Source organism: Actinia tenebrosa, unplaced genomic scaffold (assembly GCF_029948245.1).
Source record: "Actinia tenebrosa isolate PJP-AT-01 unplaced genomic scaffold, QUT_ActTen_1.0 PGA_scaffold17__23_contigs__length_9995812, whole genome shotgun sequence".
Lineage (NCBI taxonomy): Eukaryota > Metazoa > Cnidaria > Anthozoa > Actiniaria > Actiniidae > Actinia > Actinia tenebrosa.
In genome coordinates this window covers 5070750-5091866 of record NW_028292577.1, presented here as the reverse complement: position 1 = coordinate 5091866, position 21117 = coordinate 5070750, and the positions used below count along the sequence as shown (strand labels likewise).

Here is a 21117-nt window from a genome sequence, read left to right as displayed (position 1 = left end):
GAGAAGCACGACGCGTGGCGGAGTGTTTCTGGACACTTTTCGAGTGTTCTGCAAATCCCCAAGTGTTTTATGACTGCACAGCACAGCAAGCAAGTTGTTTATTTCTTTTATAAAATACAAATTACAATAATAGATAGGAATGACGCAAAGGAAAGTGCGCGCGCTTGCAATGTGCTCTCTTAAAGCACGCGCTCCAAACCAATCAGAACGCGACATTCATAAGTTATTTTATAGTTCCTAATAAAATATTGTAGGCTCAGCAATGACAAAGATCGCGAGTTTTATCGAAGGAAAAGGAGGTAAAAAGGCTATTGAATTCATGTTTATTCATCGAAATCTCACGTAACCATCAATAAAATATAAACAGAAAGATCCAAGTAATTAGTGATTTATTTGGTCTACTAACAAGCATTTTCCCCGTCACAAACCAAATATTCTCCTACAGCCCATGCCCAGAGTCTGCTTTTTGGCCTGCGGCGAAGAACGAGGGCTCTGGCATAATCCATACTTTGGCGCATGCGCAATTTTCCGGAAGTGAAATATGATGAATGAAAATCATGCTTTCAAACCTGCTTTCAAACAGAGTTCTGTGTTTACTTCCAATCAAAATAAGAATTAGAAATCGGGAACATATTTTTCGCGACCTCATGTCATTTCTGAGGTCAAATGGGCTTTATGTGAAAAAAAAAGCGACCGGGATTCCTTTGCCTACAAAATTTTCCCTTGTGACCCCCCCTTCAAAAAAATCCGGGATCCGCCATTGTAAAGCCCACATGACAGTTCCCATTTTAGCCCTCCATGACCCTCTTCTCCCACTTAACAACCTACTTTTGCTTAGATGAATCAGAAGGAAAGATCACCTAGTTTTAATATTTTTGATGTGATTACCTCATTCAATAGGAATTCAGAATATGATTCGGGACCCCAGCTTTTTCCATCTTCCTCAGCAGAAAATCCTGATCATATCCTCCAAATCTTTTATTTTTTCAAGGTCGTCACGCGACGCTTTAAAATGCGTTACTCCTAACAACATCTTAAATATTCAAAATTTCTAAGGATTCAAAAGGGAATTTCCCTAAATCAAATTCTTAAAAAATTTCCCCAACAATATATATTGCATGGTTATAGTTATGGGTATTATGATTCAGAACTTTTCTAACAGCTAAACCTTTTCTAACAGCGCATAGTTCAAGTGAATTCGGAATAAGAGACATTTTCTGAAGTTGTGGTTTATCGATTTCAAGGTTAGTACAAAGCACTTCTTGGTAAACGAGATGACTTAATCACATTTCTTCTTGTTCCACGCCAATGATCCTTAAATCTTATACCCATATTTTTTTAATTTGCACCAATTGTTTTGCGTCTTTGGATACAAAAGACATAAAAAGCTTCAGTTCTGCTTTTCCTATAAATATGAATTTGACAAACTGCAGTCAGTGTAAATCTTTTCCTCTGAAATATTTTCTATTCCTTTGGCAACTGGAATTTAAATTAGCTAAATCCGTACTACTTACGAAAACAAGTACTATAGTAAAATGCTTAATATATTTCTGATTTTTTAACTAGAAACATTTATTTTTGTTCATAAATTTTCGCCACTCTATGGTTCGAAGAAGACCAAGCAACAATAGCCTAAACACTATATAGTCTGGTTTTGCCTTCGTCCAATCGTCAACACAGTTCGCTAAATGCACATTTTACCTACACTACAACTGGATGGATTTTATTATTAATACCAGCAGAGGAAAAATACAAAATACAGAGGTTTTCTTACATACTTCCTTTTGATAATAATAACTATTCTCTACTTTCACTTTCGTTTAAACCGGCTGGCGTGTTTTATAGCATGTTAGCATTTCTTAGAAAAGTCGATCGATGAGTGGGTGACAGAAAAAAACTCCGGCATTCTTGTTAATATAGTAAAATTTCATAACATTTCTACAAAATGTTGATAGAAAAACAATTGTCCTTCATTGTTGTTTGGCTTAGAATTTCTGAAAGTGGATAATTTTCTACCTTTATTTGATTATATGAGTGCGTGACAGACGACGGAGTATCATTTCCACGAAATTTCTTAATACTCAAAATTTCTTGGAAATAGCCACACCTCCTAATTTATTGATAACAGTTACACCGTGACTTTCCACCAGTAGCATATTCCAAAATTAATTCCTATAACCCCGATTCGCAATATTCTTCAAGTTTTATTTCCTAGCATTTTTGGATCAATATTTTTTGGCAGTATTTTCCTGTGAGTGTAAGTTACTCCTGGCAGGAATAATAGGTAAGTAAATGAATCTCGCAGACAATTAAAGTGTATATGACACGAAAAAATTTTAATGTTAAGAATGTGTAGTTTATTGGCATTGATAAGAATATCACGGTTAAATTTGTTCCAAAAACGTATTTCTCTAGAAATTCAAAAAATGTTAGCACGAGTTGTGACGTCATTTTGTTTACAAGTCTCCAGATTTAGTTGCAAATACACGAAATATGTTTGAACATAGAATCTTAATTTCAAGTAGTACACTTTTCAATTTCCCAACATTGGAAGAGTACTACGTAAGCTATCAAATGAAGCTGACTAAAATATGTCTTTTGTTGTTAATTTATATGAATTACAATTTATATTTAGTACATTACTACTGAATCTAGAGTACGTGTCAACAAAATGACGTCACAAATTGGGATTAACTTTCGCAAATATCTCAAGAAATAAGCTTTTGAAACAAATTTTGTTACGATATATTCATTATTACTAACAAACTATACATTTTAAATGATGGAATGTTTTCGTGTCATATACACTTTAACGAGGTCATATGTAGATTCGTGTTGTCTCGCATGCTTTTAAATTTATATTAAAAACTATATTTATTTTAAGATAAGACGAAGGCTTGCATATTTAGTGTTTGATAGACTAGAACTGACCGTATGATTCACCCGGCTTGCGCCATGTCTTCAAGAAATTTCGTAAATATTTGTGAGTCACACGACCAAATTCAAAAATGTTAATAGATTTTCTGAAGATAAAATGATGTCGTTACGTTTATGAGCTTTTCAGAGGAGAAATAAATTAGGACTGTCAGAAGTTTGGTATTTTACTATAGCATAGACGTCATGCTGGATATTATGACTTTAGGAATCAAGTGGAAAGACAGAATAAGAATAATTAATATAAAATCAAAAATATAAATATGATTAAAAATCTCGCATTCTGATTGGTTGGGAGCGCGTGAGTTATAAGAGCACACAGCACGCACGCGCCCTTTTTATAAAAGAAATAAAAAACTTGCTTGCTGTGCTATGTGGTTATAAAGCACTTGGTGATCGGCAGAACAGTCGAGAAGAGTCGAGAAGCACTCCACTACGCGTCGTGCTTCTCCTAACACTTCTCTCGCGTTCTGCCAATCCCCGCGTGCTTTATAACCACACACAATACGCGCTCGCGTTTTCTATTTTTTTCATTATTTTAATAATTAGACGTTCAGAGGTTCAGGAAAAAATTGTGTCGGATTGGAATCGTATTGTGTAACTGATTTAGGGCATATGACATATGTCGAAGTTCACGTCTATTTCGTCCCCTAAAACAGCCCCAAAATGCACTGCAATGCCAACTTTGCACCATCACGTGATGTAGCCATAACACAAGGCATAACAATAGTATTCTTTTCCATGGGAAACCGAATTCTTTCTCATTGGATGTAAACCAGACTAGACCAGATTCACTGGACTACTTTGACGATACGGTAGTCATCTTGCCAGGGACAAAACTAATAGAGTTTCGTGTTTGTCTTTCTTTAATGGATAACGGTGATCGATGTGCCGTCTTAATTAATTGCTTTGTTGTATTCTCTTGCGGTGAGCTGTTAATATCAATCGACGTCACTACTGTAACAAAGCTTCATTCACCCCCTGGACGTCCCATTATGCCTTGACCCAAGTTGACCACTGTATTGTCAAAGTATTCCAATGTTCCTGCCTCCTGTCATGTTTGCGATCATGTGATAGTACACAGCCTCTATTTGTTCTTACTTCTTGATGGGCTTATTGTGTGTATTTTAATTTATTCATACAGGTATTGAGATGAGCCATACGGCATCTGGCCCATTCGTGTGCAATGGATAAAATCAATATAGATAATCTTTTGCTCGAGGTGATGACCTCCTAGTTTACCATGGATGTCACCGCGGAAAAGAAGAAAGAGGATGAGGCAAAAAACAACAGCAAGCAAGGAAGTAACGTCGGAGCAAGAGATACTAGGCAAGGAGATCCATCTATTGGAACAGAGAAAAAAGACTTTGATAATCAAGAATGGACTTCCCGACAGCTGAATTACCCAAACATGCAGGTAGTTGTATGAATGTTCAAACGACCATAGAGGAAAAGCTTTAATTGACATTCTAAGGTTGTAAGCTTGAAGTGCATTAGTTTGGTACGTGACAGTCTTAACCTGAAATAAAAATATTCCCTAATCCTAACCAAGGTTAAAGCGAGGGGGTTGTGAGAAAAAGGTCCTTACTGAGGTATTTATTAAGACTTTACGAAGACCGACAAACAGAAAATGTACAAAAATGGCTATTAGTTTTACGTGGAATACGGGGAGTCCTTGCTCCTGAGAGTCCTCGCTCCTAAGAGACTCATGTTTAAGTTTTTTAAATTCAGATTGAATTGGAATTTAGAAGGAGGGAGGAAAATTGGAGAACCCGGAGAAAGCTCTAAGCACAACATAGAGACAACAAATCACTTCTTTCAAGGAATCGAACCCGGGTCGCAATGGTGAAGCGGCTATTTTAAAGCTGGCTGCATCAATCGAGGATGGCCTAGTAAGTTGATAGAAATGGGGCAAGACAGAATACCATGTGGTGAAATTAGTATGACGCGGGAAGGAGTCTGTGTTAAAGAACAAAAGTTATTTACTTCTTTAATTTGTTAAGGAGGCGTCTTCATCAAACCCAAACTGGTCAAACGATGGAGAATTCCAAAACCGTAAAAAATCAAGAAAACAGCGGAAGAGGGAAAACAGGAGAAAAAGGAAACAAGAAGCTATGACTCAAAATCCTTGGACCGCAAACGAAGAAACACAGTTTCAAACTGATTTGAGTACAGCGTATCAATCAGGGTATTCAAATGACGATGGAGGTCATGCAGACATCGATCAGAAGCTTTCGGAAAACGTGGAACCCATGCCTTCCTCTTCTCCAATGGAAGTCAGTGACCCAGGAAAGGCACATCAGACAACTGTCAATGCGAATAAAAAGCCAGGGGTTTTCACTTGGGCAAACATCACAGGCAAAATATTTGGCTCTTCCAAAGCAAAAGGCGAGACGGGAGGCATGGCAAGGCCAAAGGTAGGTATATTTAACATGAAGAAAAAACTACAAGAAACTTTTGTTGAATGAAAGCAAAAAAATCAAAGCAAATATTGTTTAATTAGACTGTAATAGTTTTGGAATGGAAACACGCTAACGAAAATACAATTCAAAGATTTCAACAATATTGAACATTTTCTTAATTGCAATGATTGTACATGTCCCTTTTGCACTTTTCCAAAAATTCTTTGTTAGGTGGTTTATTCTTCGATTCTGAATAATAAAATAGAGCTACTACCCACAGACAACGATGAAAAAATAATATGTGAAAAATGTACAATTCTAAACAAAATTAAATAAGAATGAATTTAAGCACTAATCTCGGAGCTGACGTCTGGCGGATGCAAAATAGATGAGACAGTAAAAATAAAAAATATATTCTTTCTATTTTCAAACTGTTTTGCAGTTTTGTTTTAACGTCTTTGTGCAAGAATACGCCTCCGCCGTGCAAATCAACTTCGTGAAAGGAAACCACGTGCTCAAAACAATCCTAATGTATCCTGCAGACAAAAGTGGCTTATATTGGAAGCTTCCCGCGGATCAAGTTCCCAATCATTTAGCCAACTGTCCCTTCTTCTACGAGCTGCGCAATCAACGTGGCATTGTTAACAATAATGCATATCTTAATGACTATCACAGTAGACGAAAGGAAAACCGAAGTTGCTACACTGTCTTCTGCTTCGATAAATACTTCAACGATTACTTCACTGGACCTTTTCATTTCGCTCAGGGAATTTTCCGAGATTTCTGCGATGAAAAGTTGTCGTTGGCGCAAGCTTTGCAGGAATACGACGAAGTCAGATTTGGTCGCACAAATATGACGCCAGATCAAAGAATAAAGGTAGCGCAGTGGATAAAATCAGAGTTAGAAAACAAGAGTACTTGTGAAAATGCCATATTCTTTTCGCATGTCATTGAGGAATTTGATAAAAGGATTCTTTACAACCTTAGAGAAAACCATCCTCTGCTGAAAGATTGTATTGGAGACCAAACGAAACAACGATTGCTACAACTTTTAAGTCAGTGCCATCAAAACAAAATTCACAGCTTAAGAGGAAACGTTCCAAATAACATCAAGAAAATCATATCCTTCATCTTGTGCAATTTACAAGGAATAGCTTTGATTGAGAATTTGGTCAACATTATCTGCAACTATGGCGTAGATATTCTATCTCAGGTGCACGAAGCCATCCAAACGCTCCAAGGAAATGAGTATGTTACTCCAGAGGTTCTACAAGATATTTGTGCCCGGCTGTCTACTTTAGAGACCGAGAAGGATAGAAACCGCGTACTCACCTTCATGGTTAAAAGATCTCCATCGATTTCCTTTCTGTGGACATTTTATGACTACGCAAACAAGGCTTTCCCTAGCTATGTTCCTTCGGTCAAAGATTTATTCGAAAAAACCTTCAAGAAGATTTTGTCATCTCCTCAGTACAACCCAAGAGCTGTAATGCTCGATGTAAGGTCTTGGAGATCGGTTCCCGACAAGTTCCGACAAGAGCTCTCGAAGACTTTTATGATTGCACTTCAAGAAACCCTCAAACATGTTGGCAGAGACCTAGGAAAGTCGGAAGTCAATGCCATCGAGACATACTTCACAGATGAAGCATTGATGACGCAGGGAGAGGGACTGAATGCATTCTTGGAAATTTACAAAATTCCAGAATTGAGTAAACTTGCCATCAAAGTCCTTCAGCTGCCCGGCTTTGCTAAGTATTGGGCCGACGTCCCAGACAAAGACAAAGCCGAAGTCTACCAAAACGTTGTAAAGAATATTCTTTCATCAAGCAACAAAGGTGGAGAAACCGAGAACAAGGGTTACGTTTTGAGGATGTTCGAGGCCATGAATGACTTCTATCTATCCTTAAAGGTTTGTCCATGTGAAAACATGAAGCAAGAAGTAAATGACAAATGTGATGCATTCCTGGCCACAGAAGGAGTGTTGAGTATCGCGCAACCGTTCAGTGAGATAACACAGCTACAGGAAGAAGTACAAGAATACTACTTTACCAAGATGCGAAGCACAGTCGAAAAGGGTATTAGGAATACTCAAAGACATGGAGACATCTTGAAGCTTTTAGATGGACTGTCAAACAAGGATGAGATTCAAAAGAAAAAGACGGCTTGGTAAGTTAAAAAAAAACTTTATGTAACAAATAACAAGCTAAATTCTAAATCGATCTGTGCGTTAGGCGTTTCCTAACTTTAGATCGGCCCAGAGGTTGTTTCAGGGTTCGATCTGCGAGTTACCAAGTTAGATCAACTCAGATGTTGCTTGAGGGTTCGGTCTCATAATGCCCTGGCTTAGATCAGATTCAGCCCAGAGTTTGTTTCAAGATATAGATAAAATTTGAAGGTTAAGCCCATGACACTAGTTATGATATTTTCCATTTTGTGACATTTTGTATTGGTTGATGATGATATGCATGCATAATATTTTCACCTTTTTAGGGTAACTGAAACTATTTTCCACATACTTCTTGAGCAAACTAAGGGACTGAACGCCGGTACTGAAAAAATCGATCAGCATGAATTCCCAAAGGTATTTGAAGAGGTTCTTACAAATGGAAAGCTTTGGTCTGCAGTTTTATGCGCCTGGCCGAAAGGGCAAGACGTTGGGCTTTGTCCTCAACTAGAGATACTTAGGATGGCCATCACAGTATTCAAGAAATCGCTCGATGATGAAACTATCAAGATCAAAGACTTGAGGCGCCTGCAGGACAACCGTCAAACCGTTGAACTTCTTCAACTGATTGATGCAACATTGGGTCAAAATCAACAGCAAATAGTTGAACGTGTGTCCTCATGCAGCAAAGAAGAAAAAGAATCCATTCAAAACCTGGAAAAGGTTGTAGATGCACTTAGTTTCCTTAAGAAGATAGCGAAGGAAGTTTTGGTCATGAAAAATATGGACGACGTTCTCAAAGACTTGACACGAAAGAAGATAGGGTTCAAAGACATGAGGCTATGTGATGTCAGTGGCGATGATCTCTTGGGGCCCGTTACACCATATCTAGATCGTATTTTGAAATTAAAAAGAATAACGAAATACAAAGTGTTTCAGAACGCAGCAGAAGCTACTTTAAGGACAAAATATTCATGTGAACGAGAACGAGAACAAGAACCTCGATATTACATTAAAGATGTAATACAGGTTGCAATCAATGGTGGAGTGTCACACTTGAGAGACAAATGCAAGTATCTAGTCACGAATGCAGGAAAGATGCCTATAGGAGAGGCAGAACAAGTGTTGAGAGGCGTTACAGAGAAAGAATTACAGGACGAAATGAAGTTTCTTCAACGTATCTTTACAGAAGACCAAATTACATTTGATGCTGAAGTTTTGCTGGAAAGATTCCTCAAGTTTCCTAAATTGTTTGAGAACGCCAAAGTTCTCGAAAAGCTTTTGCATAGCAGACAGCTTCGATTAGATGAAATTGAAGACTTTTCCAAGAAGCCTAAAGACCAGTATGAGAATTTGAGAGAATTACATCAAGCAACGGAGAAGGTTGCCTTCCGCATTGATCATATTTTCCAAGGAAACTATGGTGAAGTAATCAAAGAGATATCCGAGTCAGAAGAATTGATCAAACTCCTAGAGGAAACAGCTCATGATGATGTGAGCAACTTGATAGATGCAGTCGAAGAGCATTCTGATAGTACTGTCGCTGCTAAAGAAGTTTCGGATTTCATTGAAATCCACCGCGTTTTGGCACCAGTTTTGATAGCCGATAAGTTTTTGAACGTCTTACAGCACCGTCTCCATAGACTCAGCGATGACCAAGCCACCGAGCTCGCAGCTCGAATAAAGTGTAATAGCCAAAATGCTCACAGCCTGAGAAGTGTGTACAGGAACATTGCAAATCGTGGCGAAATGACGAAGGAAGTCGTCTTCGAGGCTGTTAATAATGGCAAATATGAAATCAGATCAAAGCAAAAAGATGACATTGATGAAAACATTCTTTTGAGCGAAGAACTGTGGGAGTACAGTGTCAGTTATCCAGACAAGAAACAGCAAAACGTCATCAAACATGATATGGAGAAGCTACAAGATTTAAAAAGTCGGGTTTTGCTTATCGTCAACAACGAGAAAAAACAGAGCAGCGAAGTAGATGAAAACACCAAATTTCAGCTCTTTATAAAACATATTGACCTACTTAATGAGATTGTCGCTACTGGGGAAGAACTTCAAAGGTCTGGACACCCAGAGTACCAAGAATACTCCCATGAATGCAAAACATTAGAAGAAACCCAAGTAATTTGCAAGAAGTTGAATGAAGACCTTCTGAAGTGGGAAGATACACTGAAAACTGCAAGACGTTCAGAATTTTACTTGAACTTTTTCCACGCAAAGCAGTTGTGGGTTTTGAAAGAGTTCCTCAATGAACTGACTTCAACATCAATTATTGAAAAGGCTTTTTCACTGCTACGTTTTGTTGATAAATCTGTTTCTTTGGACCAAGTGCGGACCTTCCAAAACACATGCAAGTCAATTCCAGAGACGTCCTACGTGTTGCAGCTGACGTTGATCGGCATGTCTCTTGAAGCATTCTTCAGTAAGTCCATAAGAAACGTCTTAGAGGTGAATAAAGAGAGAGGGCTGGTGGTAGCTGCTCTCGGCCAAGGCAGCAAAAAAACGACTTCAGTTGTCATGAAACTCTTTGAACACTGTAAGTCCCCCCAACCAAACAGAATCATGTTCTGTGATGGCAGCTCAACATGGTATGAAATAGAACTTTTCCTCTGGCGATGTTTTACAGATAGTCAAAAGAGTGATAGCCCGTATTGCCTTGCGAATGTCGATGCTCTGTCAACTGATCTACAACTCCAGCTTATCGATTCTATAAGAGAATTTCAAAAGTCATCCGCATCAAACTACTGGCTTGTACTGATATGTAGAGGCGGCGACAATCACCACATGGTGTCCCAGTTTCGCGAGTGCGTAAAGGATATTCCAGGTTTGACAGATTCTGAGTTACAATACACCTTCGCTCGATCATTTCCAGAATTAACAACTGTAACATCAGATATTCCGGGCCTTGGAAAGACAGAAGTCATTTATCGAAGAGCAGCAGAGAAGAGGAAAAGAATCGTCTGTTTCTCCATTAATGGTCCAGTATCGCGTGAAAAGCTTGTGCATCGTTTATCAAACCTTGGACTCGACGAAGAATGCCTTTTGCACATCGATGTGTCAGAAGTAGATGACCCTCTTCTGGTGGACAACTTTCTTTTTGAGCTGATAGTCTTTGGAATGGCTTCGTCTGGAACAAAACTGTATCATCTTCCTACGTACCACATTGCTATTGAGATAGCAAATACCCTTGAGCATAGTTTAATAGATGCTCTTATCACGACTAAATGTTATTCCAACATTCATGTGGAATGGCAGGACTTTCAAGACTTCGTGTGCAGCAAAGAAAAGGAAAGTGCGATGCAAGTAGTTTGCCATTACTTAGATGCATATTCTAAACAGAGCCTGGAAAACGACACGCTGAGTCTGAAAGACCTGAAGCAGGCCATTCCGTTGAGTGGAAGCAAATGCAGGGAATTGATCAAACCACATTTCACTTCCCAAGGAGATCTTTCATTCAATGTTGTCCATTGCTTCGTCGATGTTCTGGCAACTCAGTTAAGAAAGTTCTCTGCAAGTCCATTCTTCCGTCCTGAAAATCTAAAAGGAGCTTTGAAAGACGCAAGTAACGTGCGAGTACCATTGTTTGAAGCTCTGAAAGATGTCTCTATTGACTTTGCAACTAGGTCTGTTGCGGCCTGTAAAGAGGGAACAACAAGCTGCTTTGTTCAAAAAGCTCTGGAGTCTTGATATTCCTTCTTCGAGCCAGCAAAAGGATGTGGCAAACAAGATGTTCGACAGAGTGAAAGGAATGGTCACATGGACTGAGCAAAATCATCTGGTTGTAATGTTCCAAGAAGCATATTCGGTTGCTGCTCTATTCCGTGAGCTTGACAGAGTTTCCGATCCAGTGAAAAAGCTGTTTGAAAGCCAAGATGACCCTTTAAGAGATTTGGGAGGCCTCAGTGAACGGGAGCTAAAAGCCAGGCTAAAGAAGATTTTGTTTGCCGATACAAGAAATCAGTCAGAAGACTTTGATATCCACAGCTATGTTCTGACCCCAGACAACATCTTAAAGATGGTCTTGATCATCCAACGTATACGCGCTGGAGTTCCCGTGATTGTGATGGGAGAGACAGGATGTGGTAAAACAAGCCTTGTGCGCTATCTGGCAAACAGTTGTGGCGTTCCAATAGAAGTTCTTAACTTCCATGCAGGAATCTACGAGAAAGACATCGTGAAGTTTACAAAGGACCAAATAGGAGAAGCAGAAAGAGATCCGGAAAAGCAAGTGTGGGTGTTCTTTGATGAGATAAATACCTGTGATTACCTTGGCCTCATCAATGACATCATCTGTCACAGAACCCTGAATGGCACAGAACTTCCTCCTAATCTTGTGTTTATAGCAGCGTGCAATCCTTACTGCCTGAGACCAACTGATAGCATCGTCACAGCAGGTCTGACTGGAAAGAGCCTGACAGACGAGTATTCGAATCTTGTGTATAGAGTGAAACCACTTCCAGAGACAATGATGGACTATGTGTGGGATTATGGATCTCTCGACTCCAAAGATGAACGAGCTTACATCAAACGCATGGTCGATAAATTGCAAATAAATGACTCCGAGCTAATGGTTGATCTTCTTGCAACCTCACAAGAATTTATCCGTCAAGTTGAAAAAAGTCGCTACTGCGTGAGTCTTCGGGATGTCCGCCGTTGCATTCTCCTGGCTAAATGGTTCATGAAGATGATCAACGATCGACCTACCTTGGATGTCTCAAAACTTAACGCTAAGGTAAAGGTTCTTTATTTAGAAGCGCAAGACTTTAAGGTTGAAGACAGGTCGATCGTCTTGGCATTGGCTCATTCATATCAGTGTAGGATTCCTTCCAGTGACAAAAGAAAGGAGTACCGACAGAAGCTTGAAGCGGTTTACGCAAAGCATTACCAGAGATTTTCAGCTGCTAAACTGGATCTCATCATACGAGCAGAGCAGGAGGAGTACCTTGCTAGAATGGAGCTTCCAGAAGGCACTGCTCGAAATACCGCCCTAAGAGAGAACGTGTTTGTTATCCTGGTGTGTATTCTGAACAGGATCCCTGTGTTTGTGGTGGGTAAACCTGGATGTAGCAAATCCCTGTCCATGCAGGTCATTAGAAGCAATCTTCGAGGAAAGGACTCCAAAGATAGTTTTTTTAAAACGTTGCCGAGGCTTCTTTTCGTGTCTTACCAAGGTTCAGAGTCTTCAACTTCCGAAGGAATACTTAAGGTAACTTGAATTACTCATTGTTTAAAGGCGGGCAGTTAGACAGGCATTTCCTTGACTGAAAATGTGCATCTATTTGTATAGGTATTCGAGAAAGCAGAAAAGTACAAAGAGCACAACAAGCAAGATGAATCCATTCCTATAGTGCTGCTTGATGAAGTGGGCCTTGCAGAAATCTCCAAGTACAACCCGTTGAAAGTTCTTCATCGTCTGCTGGAGCCAGAAGAACAGGAGTTCCCTGACGTGGCCGTCGTGGGAATCTCAAACTGGGCTCTAGATGCAGCGAAGATGAACCGTGCCATTCATCTGTCAAGACCTGAACCAACGTTGGAAGATCTGGAAGAGACTGGAATGACTATACTTGAAGCACAGTTAGACAAGTTTGATGATGAAGCATCACGTAAAACTGCTGAAAAAGGTGGGTAAAAAGTATCCATCCAAAAGTTTCTTTAACTAGTCTAGGCGGGATTACAAGGAGCAATCCTCTCTCTCTCTATAGCATATACATTTATAAACAATTCCATTTTTTTATGTCAACAGACATAAGTCAAGAAATGCTTAGCTGTTTAGCTGGGTCGTATTTTGAATATCAGAAGGTGCAGAGCTTGAAGAACTTCCACGGCTTGAGAGACTACTACTCACTGGTAAAGTGCATGAGCCGAGCACTGATAACAGCATCCGAGGTAAGTTTTGGGATTTTGATATTCTTGTGTGAGTGTATTTGCATACATAGCTGTCTATCTTTACTTTACAGTAAATCTGAATGTAACTTAATGTAATTTTTAGGGCACAAGTTTACAGACAAATGACAAGAGTTGCAGCACGTTCCGTGCATTACAAAGAAATTTCGGTGGCCTACTAAATCAGGCCAAGACGATTGAAGATATCTACTACGAAAAATCTAAATCCCTTCAATCCTATGGAATTTCAGAGATAAGACAACAATTCCCTGTCACCGACCTTATTTCTGATAATCTTGAAGATCCAACTGCCCGACATCTGATGCTCATAACTAGAGGAGACTCAGCTCTCAGCATTATTGACCAGACTTTGTCAGACTTAAGCAGAGAAAAGGTGATCATCTATGGAAGCAAATTCGAGGAAGACATTTCCGAAGACTACAGCTACCGAATCCTAAGCCGCATCATTCTTCACATGGAACGAGACTGTGTGTTAGTCTTGAGGGATCTGGAGAGTGTCTATGGAAGTCTCTATGACATGCTGAACCAGAACTATGTCGTGGTGGGAAACAAGAAGAATTGTCGTGTTGCTCTTGGACCATACAGTAACCCTATGTGCCAGGTTTGTTATTTTTACTTTTACAGTGACGGAGCCACCAAAATAGCAAGAAACAATCAAATTGCATGAAAAAGACAATACAATCCAACATTGGTTAGTGGACCCAATCAGAAAGCAGAAGGAAACGATTGCCTTTCAACATATATTCTTATTCCCACGAGAAAACGACGATGGCTATCTAGTTGTTTACATATAACATCATTGTCAAATTACAATTGTTGTGCATTCTAGGTTTCTGATTGGCTCGACGACCCAAAGTTGGAAACAATGCATTGTTTTCTTTCTACTTTTTAATTGGTTTTCTTATCTAAGTGGAGCTGCTTACAGTAGTTGCACTGTAATTACATTAAAAAAATTGTTGTTGGGAATATTATAAGAAGGAAGTCCATGGGTTAAAATCCCATCAGGGAATCGAAATTTTTTCGTGTTCTCTTACTTTGACTGAAAAATTTCATATATTAATACCATGGAAAATTAGTCTACACCTTGACATGATATCGTAAGAGTTCTTTACTTTGTACGTGCACATTTTAGGTTCATGATGGATTCCGCTGTATTGTACTGGTTGATGAAGATAAAGTTAACAAAGCAGATCCTCCCTTCTTAAACCGCTTCGAGAAACAGCTTCTCCGTTACTCGGACGTCTTAAGCGAGAACGAACAAAATGTAATCGATAAGCTACGATGCTGGACTAAAGACTTTTGCAGCATTGAGAACGCAGACTTCAATGAAAGAGATGTTTTTCTTGGATTACACGATGACACTCTTGCTTCCTTGGTCCTTCTTCAAAGGGACGAGAACTCCCCAAAAAGTGATCATGGCTTGTTCGAAATGTGTAAAGATGATCTTATGTCTATCGCTACACCAGATGGTGTTCTTCGATGCTTGCGATCAAAGTTGTACAAGGACGATGCCCTGGATGTGAAGTCTCTGTACGAAAGCTTTTTCAAAAAACCCCTTCACGGAGGTCTAAAGGGCTTCATTGAGTCCGTGGGCAGCGCTTCTACAGAGATGCATCCAGTAAAGAGCATGTTGGACCATCCAAACATGAGCTTCAAATACTTCGTTATGACCCACTCAAGTATTCACACTGACGTATCAGCGTGCCTTAAAGGGTCTCTGTCTTGTCAGGTGGAGAAACTTGGAACGTTCAAGTCTGAAAAGCACCTTTCGAAGCGGATTCAGATGTTCTGGTCAAGTTCTGAGAAAGAGCTCCTCGTCTTTCAGTGTAAACCAAATTTAGATGGAGAGCACATGACGCTCATGAAATCGACTATCGAGCAGCATCATGAAAGGTACCTCAAGTCTTGCGCGGAAGAATACAAGGTTCCTATTAAGAGCATCTGTATCATCGTTCATCTGGAAAGAGGAAGAGAAACTTTGAATTCTCGACAGTGGCAGTTCAGCTTTATGCAAGGATGGAAGCAGGCAACGTTGGACTCCCTCGAAGTGCCAGAGGTTCCTATTGACATTCTCCTTGGAGATAGCGTCTTTAAACTGTTCGAGAATGAGACACTTTCCTTGAAAGCCATCATTGAAAACAAGCTATTGTGGTGCTTCACAAGACTCAAGTACCCGCAAAGCCTGTCAGATCCAGAAAGAGTCAATGACGAAGTGTCTAATTTGCGGTTATCTGAAGCGATGATGACATATCTCCATGACATTGTGCTACAGTGGATCAAAAAGCATCATGACGAAGTAGAAGGAGCAGAATTTTGGTCTTCAAAGCTGCGTGCTTGTGATTGGCAGATAAATGTGTCATGTGACAAAATGGCATTATTTGGATCGCTGACACTATCTGGCGCAATACGACGCTACGTTGATGATCTTGTGCGTCGACCTCTTGCTAAGGTAAATATATTTTCAAAGGAATCAACTAAACAAAGAAAGGGTTATAAATAATATAGCGCTTGTTTCGTAGGGGTATACTTATTGCCAGTTCGTAACAAACCTGTGGCTCTCATTCCATGATTGAATAGACCTCTTTAGCTTCGTTGTTTGTTGTGCACATTTCAGTCCATGTGATGACACTCTTGGGAGTTGATTCTCTCGTAAGTAAATATTTTACAATGCCCGTCATAAAAGAACAATTCTCAAGGGAAAGTCATGTGATCTGAAATGGGCAATTTGCATACGAAGCTAAAGATGTCCATTGGAGTTTAGTAGTTCATTTTTCGAAGGGAGGAAAATGAGATAACCTTGAGGAAAAATGACGAAGGGACAGGAGAGTTCCAGCAAGCAACTTTATTCACTTGACAATGAACCCGAAATCGAACCCCAGTCGCCCTGCTGAGAGGCAAGCGCTCTCACCACTGCACCATCCGTGCTTCCCAATTTTTCTGACCAACCGAAAAGATGTTTTCTTTTTTAGTAGCAAAAAAAAAAAGCATCATTTGTTTCTTTTATTCCTAGGCAATATATCTCATTGCGAATCGCCTTACTTTTAAAAGCTGCCATCGTGCCCTTACGGAGTCAGGGAACAGAACGGAGAATGAGGTCTTTATGGCTGGGCTAATCAGAGACGAAAACCTCTTCAACATTGATGAAGTACCAGACCCTCAAGAATCAGGTTGCTATGTTTTGACTAAAGCAGAATGCTTGCTCGAGTTTCCATTTTCAATCATATTTTGCGAAAAGATTGGCAGCCTGAAAGAGAAGTACCTCAAAAAATGGAGAGAGTTTACAACCAACAATGAAGGTGAAAAAGAAGAATTCTTTCAGGAGCTCGCTCTTGAAATTAAAGAAGCTGTTCCCCAATTATTTCGCTACGACTGGCCAGACAGCGGCTTTAGTCTGTATATTGAAGACATATTCGATTTCATGTCTTCTCAGCATTCTTCAGCATTGACACGTGATCAGAGAGTGGATATCCTAAAGGCTGTATGTGCGCAACACCTGGTTAATACACCTGTTCAGAATTTGTCCATTTTCCTGGCTCGAATTCATTTCTTTTTGTGGAGGTACGAGGCGGACTTCTTAGCTGTTCAGCAGCTTTATTCACTAATTTCTGTTCCTGGCAACGATCTTGAGAAGCTTTCCTCATCTTACATTGATGTTTTCGAAAGATGTGTCTTAATGATGAAGAAAAAGAAAGGCATTGGTGGCAGTGAAGAAAGGAGTGGAGAGAAGGATTATAATGATGACGAGGGTCTGAGAGAGGAGGAGGAAGACAGTGACGAGGACGATGATGATTCTGACGATGATTCTGACGATGATTCTGACGATGACGAGGACGATGATTCTGACGATGACGAGGACGATGATGACGACGAGGACGATGATGAAGACGAGGACGATGAAGATAAAGCCATTGGTCAGAAAGAAATTGCAGATTTTAAACTGAGAAAACCTTTTCTCCGGATGATGTTCGATATCTTTTGTGAAGCTTTAGTACCTACTCAAGAACTCATCCAACAGCTTGGTAGTCCGCAGGAATGGTTAACAACAGCTAATTCGTTTGTAGCACATACAGCCAAGTCCAGCTTTGGAAATACTAGGCTATATAGTAACCTCAGAGTTTGCTGTGACTATGGAAACATGATTCTCTCACCAAACAAATTTTCAAACCCGTATTCACTTTACTTGCTTGGAGAGCTGTGTCAAGGTGAAGATCTGCACAACTCATTTGACAAAGTTCTGGACGCCATAGAGAGCATTGGGAGAACAACAAGAATGACTAATGAGTTTAGAATAAACTTCTTGAGTAGGTGTCTTGACAGCTGTGAGACAGAAGAAGTCTATCAAAGTATCCTGAATGCAGTCAGCTCATTTTCAGAAAAAGAAAGTCTTGAGCTTGGAAGTCCAATAGTCTCTCGCATCATTTTCTATGCAAGTCAGTTCCAAGAGGAAAATCCATTCTTGGCTATTTTGAAGGACTCAGAAGAAGTCAGTGCTCACTACTCATTCTTCAAAGAAACGGAGACGATCTTGAATCGCATTGTCAAGAACAACGAAGGAATACACGATTGCCATTTTGCTGTCATCGTTTTAGACGTGATTGACCACATAACATGCCAAGATCTTGATTTGTTCGAAGCATCTGAAGTAACTTCCTCAAGCAGCCTTACAATGACTTGTCTTAAAGCTGCCTTGGATACTGTGGAACATCCCAGAAGGTCACAAAACAGCTTAGCGCTACTTACTGCAGTGTCGTACATCAGAAATTCGCTGTCATCAATTGCTGACCTTATTTACCGTAAGCCATTCCTGCTCAAAAGGGACTCCGAGTATTCACATTTCTTCAAGTTCCTGTCAAAGTTTCTTGAAGCTCCTGAGGGCAGGTCCGCCAAGAGTCCCAGAAGAGCATCATGCATGCTTTATTTTCTAAGAGAGCTTAAAAAGAATTTGTCCTTACAAGAGCTAAGAAAACTCTGTGAAGAAGCTTCCATGTTACCTGCGTTGCAGTCTCTGACATGGAGTGATGAGATTAGCACATATCCGATCACTTACCTGGAAGACGTCCACCTGACCACGCTAGAATTTAACCATGCGCTTATCAAGTTAAAGTATTTAGGAGATGTAAGTCCTATGGAGCACATGTGCCGTGAGCTTGATGGCGATGCAAAAAAACGAAAAGCCTTTGCTGGTGCCCTGACAGAGAAACTGTTTTTGTCACAATCGTTACAAAGTCAGACCGACACCATGGACAAGACAGTAGATTCAATTATTGAGGTCCTGCCGTCGGGTTTGTCTCCTCAATTTATGAAGCTAATTCTCTGTCTAACAGGCAAAGAAGATTTCAAAGGCAAAGCGCTAAGGATTTCGCCAGAGATGTCTTTGAGTGCTGTTAGAAAGTCAACCATAGTCCTCCATTTGCTTCGTATCTTAACAGCTGAATGCACCGGCAGCTCCACTGTTGACCGCCCATTCTTGTCCTATCTCATTGATCCAAACAAAGCTTCGGAAGGATGCTTGTTAGCCAACCCAGACAAATCCAATCAGAGGCCGACCGAAAGCTGGTATGTTTTGACTTGCCCATGTGGAACGGCATTTCTCAGGGGGAAAGATCAAACAACCTGTCCGCATTGCCTGAAGCCTTGTGCTCTCTCATCTAAAGACGAAAAATGGCAAGAAAAACAGGCAACAACAACAGCAATCTCATTATGCATTTCAAGGATTGCAGAAGATGACTTCAGCGTATTAAACATGACTCCATCAAGCTACAGATTTCTTCACTTGTTGGTCGTCGCCACACTTTACTCTGGATTCTCTCTTGGGACCCTCACCTCGAGAAAGCTCTCTCAGTTTTTCACTCTTGACGAAGAAAAGGACAATCCCGTAGAGAAATGCCTTGAAGAAATGAACACCGATTTGAAAGTACTTGAGCGATTGTGGGGATGCAACGAAGAGCAAGTGATCACTACTGTACACCAACTGATTAACGACACCACAAGATTGATCACAAAGCGAGTTGGCCGTCCGTGTCTAAGCAAGGAACAACGAGAAGAACTGCAAATAGCTTTTAATGAAAAAGTGAACCGGTTTTTCCAAACTCGAAAACAAGATCCTAAAAATGAATGCACGATGGATCCTACGTCACTGGAATCCCTGATTGACGAAAAGGACTCCACTGAAGATTTTGATGCTCAAATGCGAAATTCATGGCTTCCACGCCTCTTTCGTTTTACCAAACAGAAGTCCTTGGATGATCTGAGGGTGACCTATTACAACGCTTCCGATGCTGTAAAAACGGATCATCCTCTCCTAGGTCTTTTTCTGAAATACATGAAGATTCTGCCAAAAGTTGGACACCTTTACCCCTTGATGGAGTTCTCCAACATGCTTGAAAACCAATTTGGAAGACGACTTCGTCGTAAAGACGCCGCCGTCCAAGCAGTAGGAGATGTGGTGGGAACACTTGTTCACAAGGATCTGAAAAAAGCCATGGAGCAGTTTATAACATCTTGGGAAACTGTAAGAAGTGTTGTTGAAAAAGAAGTTGGTGCCACCCCAAAAATAACCAAGGCTACTTCAGTATCGTATTTTGTTATGGATCAAGATTCCAATGGGAAGTATCTTTACGAAGCAGTTCTTGCACTTCAAAGAATTCAGAATGAATTTCAAGGTATGCTTTAAAAGCTATCTTTAATGCATTCCAATGGTATTAGTCACGTATTTGGCATGTTTATAAGCTCTACACGGGGGTCAAAACGATTGAAAATTTAGCATATAAAACTAAATTCTATCGAGATGTGAGTTCTTTTGGTTTGACCACCACATTGAGGAATTGCTGGGTTTTACTTCATTTCCCTCCACACGTCGTTTCCCTTTCTCGTGGGGAATGTTCATCAGCTGAATCACAAGTTTTCAATAGAATTATCTCCGGGTGACAGCACATGGTGGTCAGTGTTTGACCACCATTTGGAGAAGATAACAAGATTCAAAGACTTTTATCAGCTGCTTGAAACCCAGCAATTAGCGCAAAGGGTTTATTGGACAATCCAACAAACCAAGGCACATTACATCACGACAACATAAGTCTGAGTTGAATTAATTACCAGACAATCCAGGACTCATTCGCCAGCCTTGTTGTTGATGTTTTCTGTACACAAAAATATTTTTGGAATACCTCTAGAACCCCTTGGTACAAGAAAGCTGTCTAACTAGGTTGAATATTCTTCATATTTGTTCATTCAACAGGCAAAGTTCTAAAGCTAGCACTTGAAGGATCGTGTCCTGCTTTGGACTTTCTAAAAAAGTCTGATTCATCTGGATCTTCAAGCAGTTTGCCAATTGTCCACGTTCAAGATGTGAAGAAAAGTGAAGTGATTTGCTTCGAATGGGATGATAAAATCCTCCTGCAGCATTCCTATCATGACACTGAATATGGAAAGGGGCACGAGATCCACTATGACTTTGGCAAGATAGAAAGTGAATTGGCTGAACGGTTTTTGACTGGAAAGGTTTGTTTTCTCTTTGAACTTTTTAATTAGGAATAAAAGGAAAATGGAATGGAATGGGAGAGAAAAAAATAAGTAAATACATTGAAATGCTAAAATCAACTTTATAGGGAAATGGTATAATGGACACTTGCAGAATAGCGACTAATAGAGATCTTGTTATAGAAACTCAGTCTTTAATGAAAGCATGAAGAATCCCCAGTGTAC

General features: G+C 40.0%; 1 protein-coding gene across 1 annotated transcript in view; it reads left to right on the top strand.

The window, feature by feature from the left end:
• The first annotated feature begins 1077 nt into the window (after nucleotides 1-1077).
• Nucleotides 1078-21117, top strand: part of LOC116308708 (uncharacterized) — a 24633-nt gene continuing 4593 nt past the window's right edge. The window contains 12 exon segments of the mRNA XM_089031582.1: nucleotides 1078-1244; nucleotides 4079-4351; nucleotides 4938-5351; nucleotides 5779-7502; nucleotides 7827-11150; nucleotides 11152-12715; nucleotides 12797-13130; nucleotides 13253-13395; nucleotides 13499-14014; nucleotides 14546-15862; nucleotides 16424-20075; nucleotides 20651-20913. Of these exon segments, the coding sequence (XP_088887708.1) occupies nucleotides 4178-4351; nucleotides 4938-5351; nucleotides 5779-7502; nucleotides 7827-11150; nucleotides 11152-12715; nucleotides 12797-13130; nucleotides 13253-13395; nucleotides 13499-14014; nucleotides 14546-15862; nucleotides 16424-20075; nucleotides 20651-20913 (13425 nt within the window). The 5' untranslated portion in view covers nucleotides 1078-1244; nucleotides 4079-4177.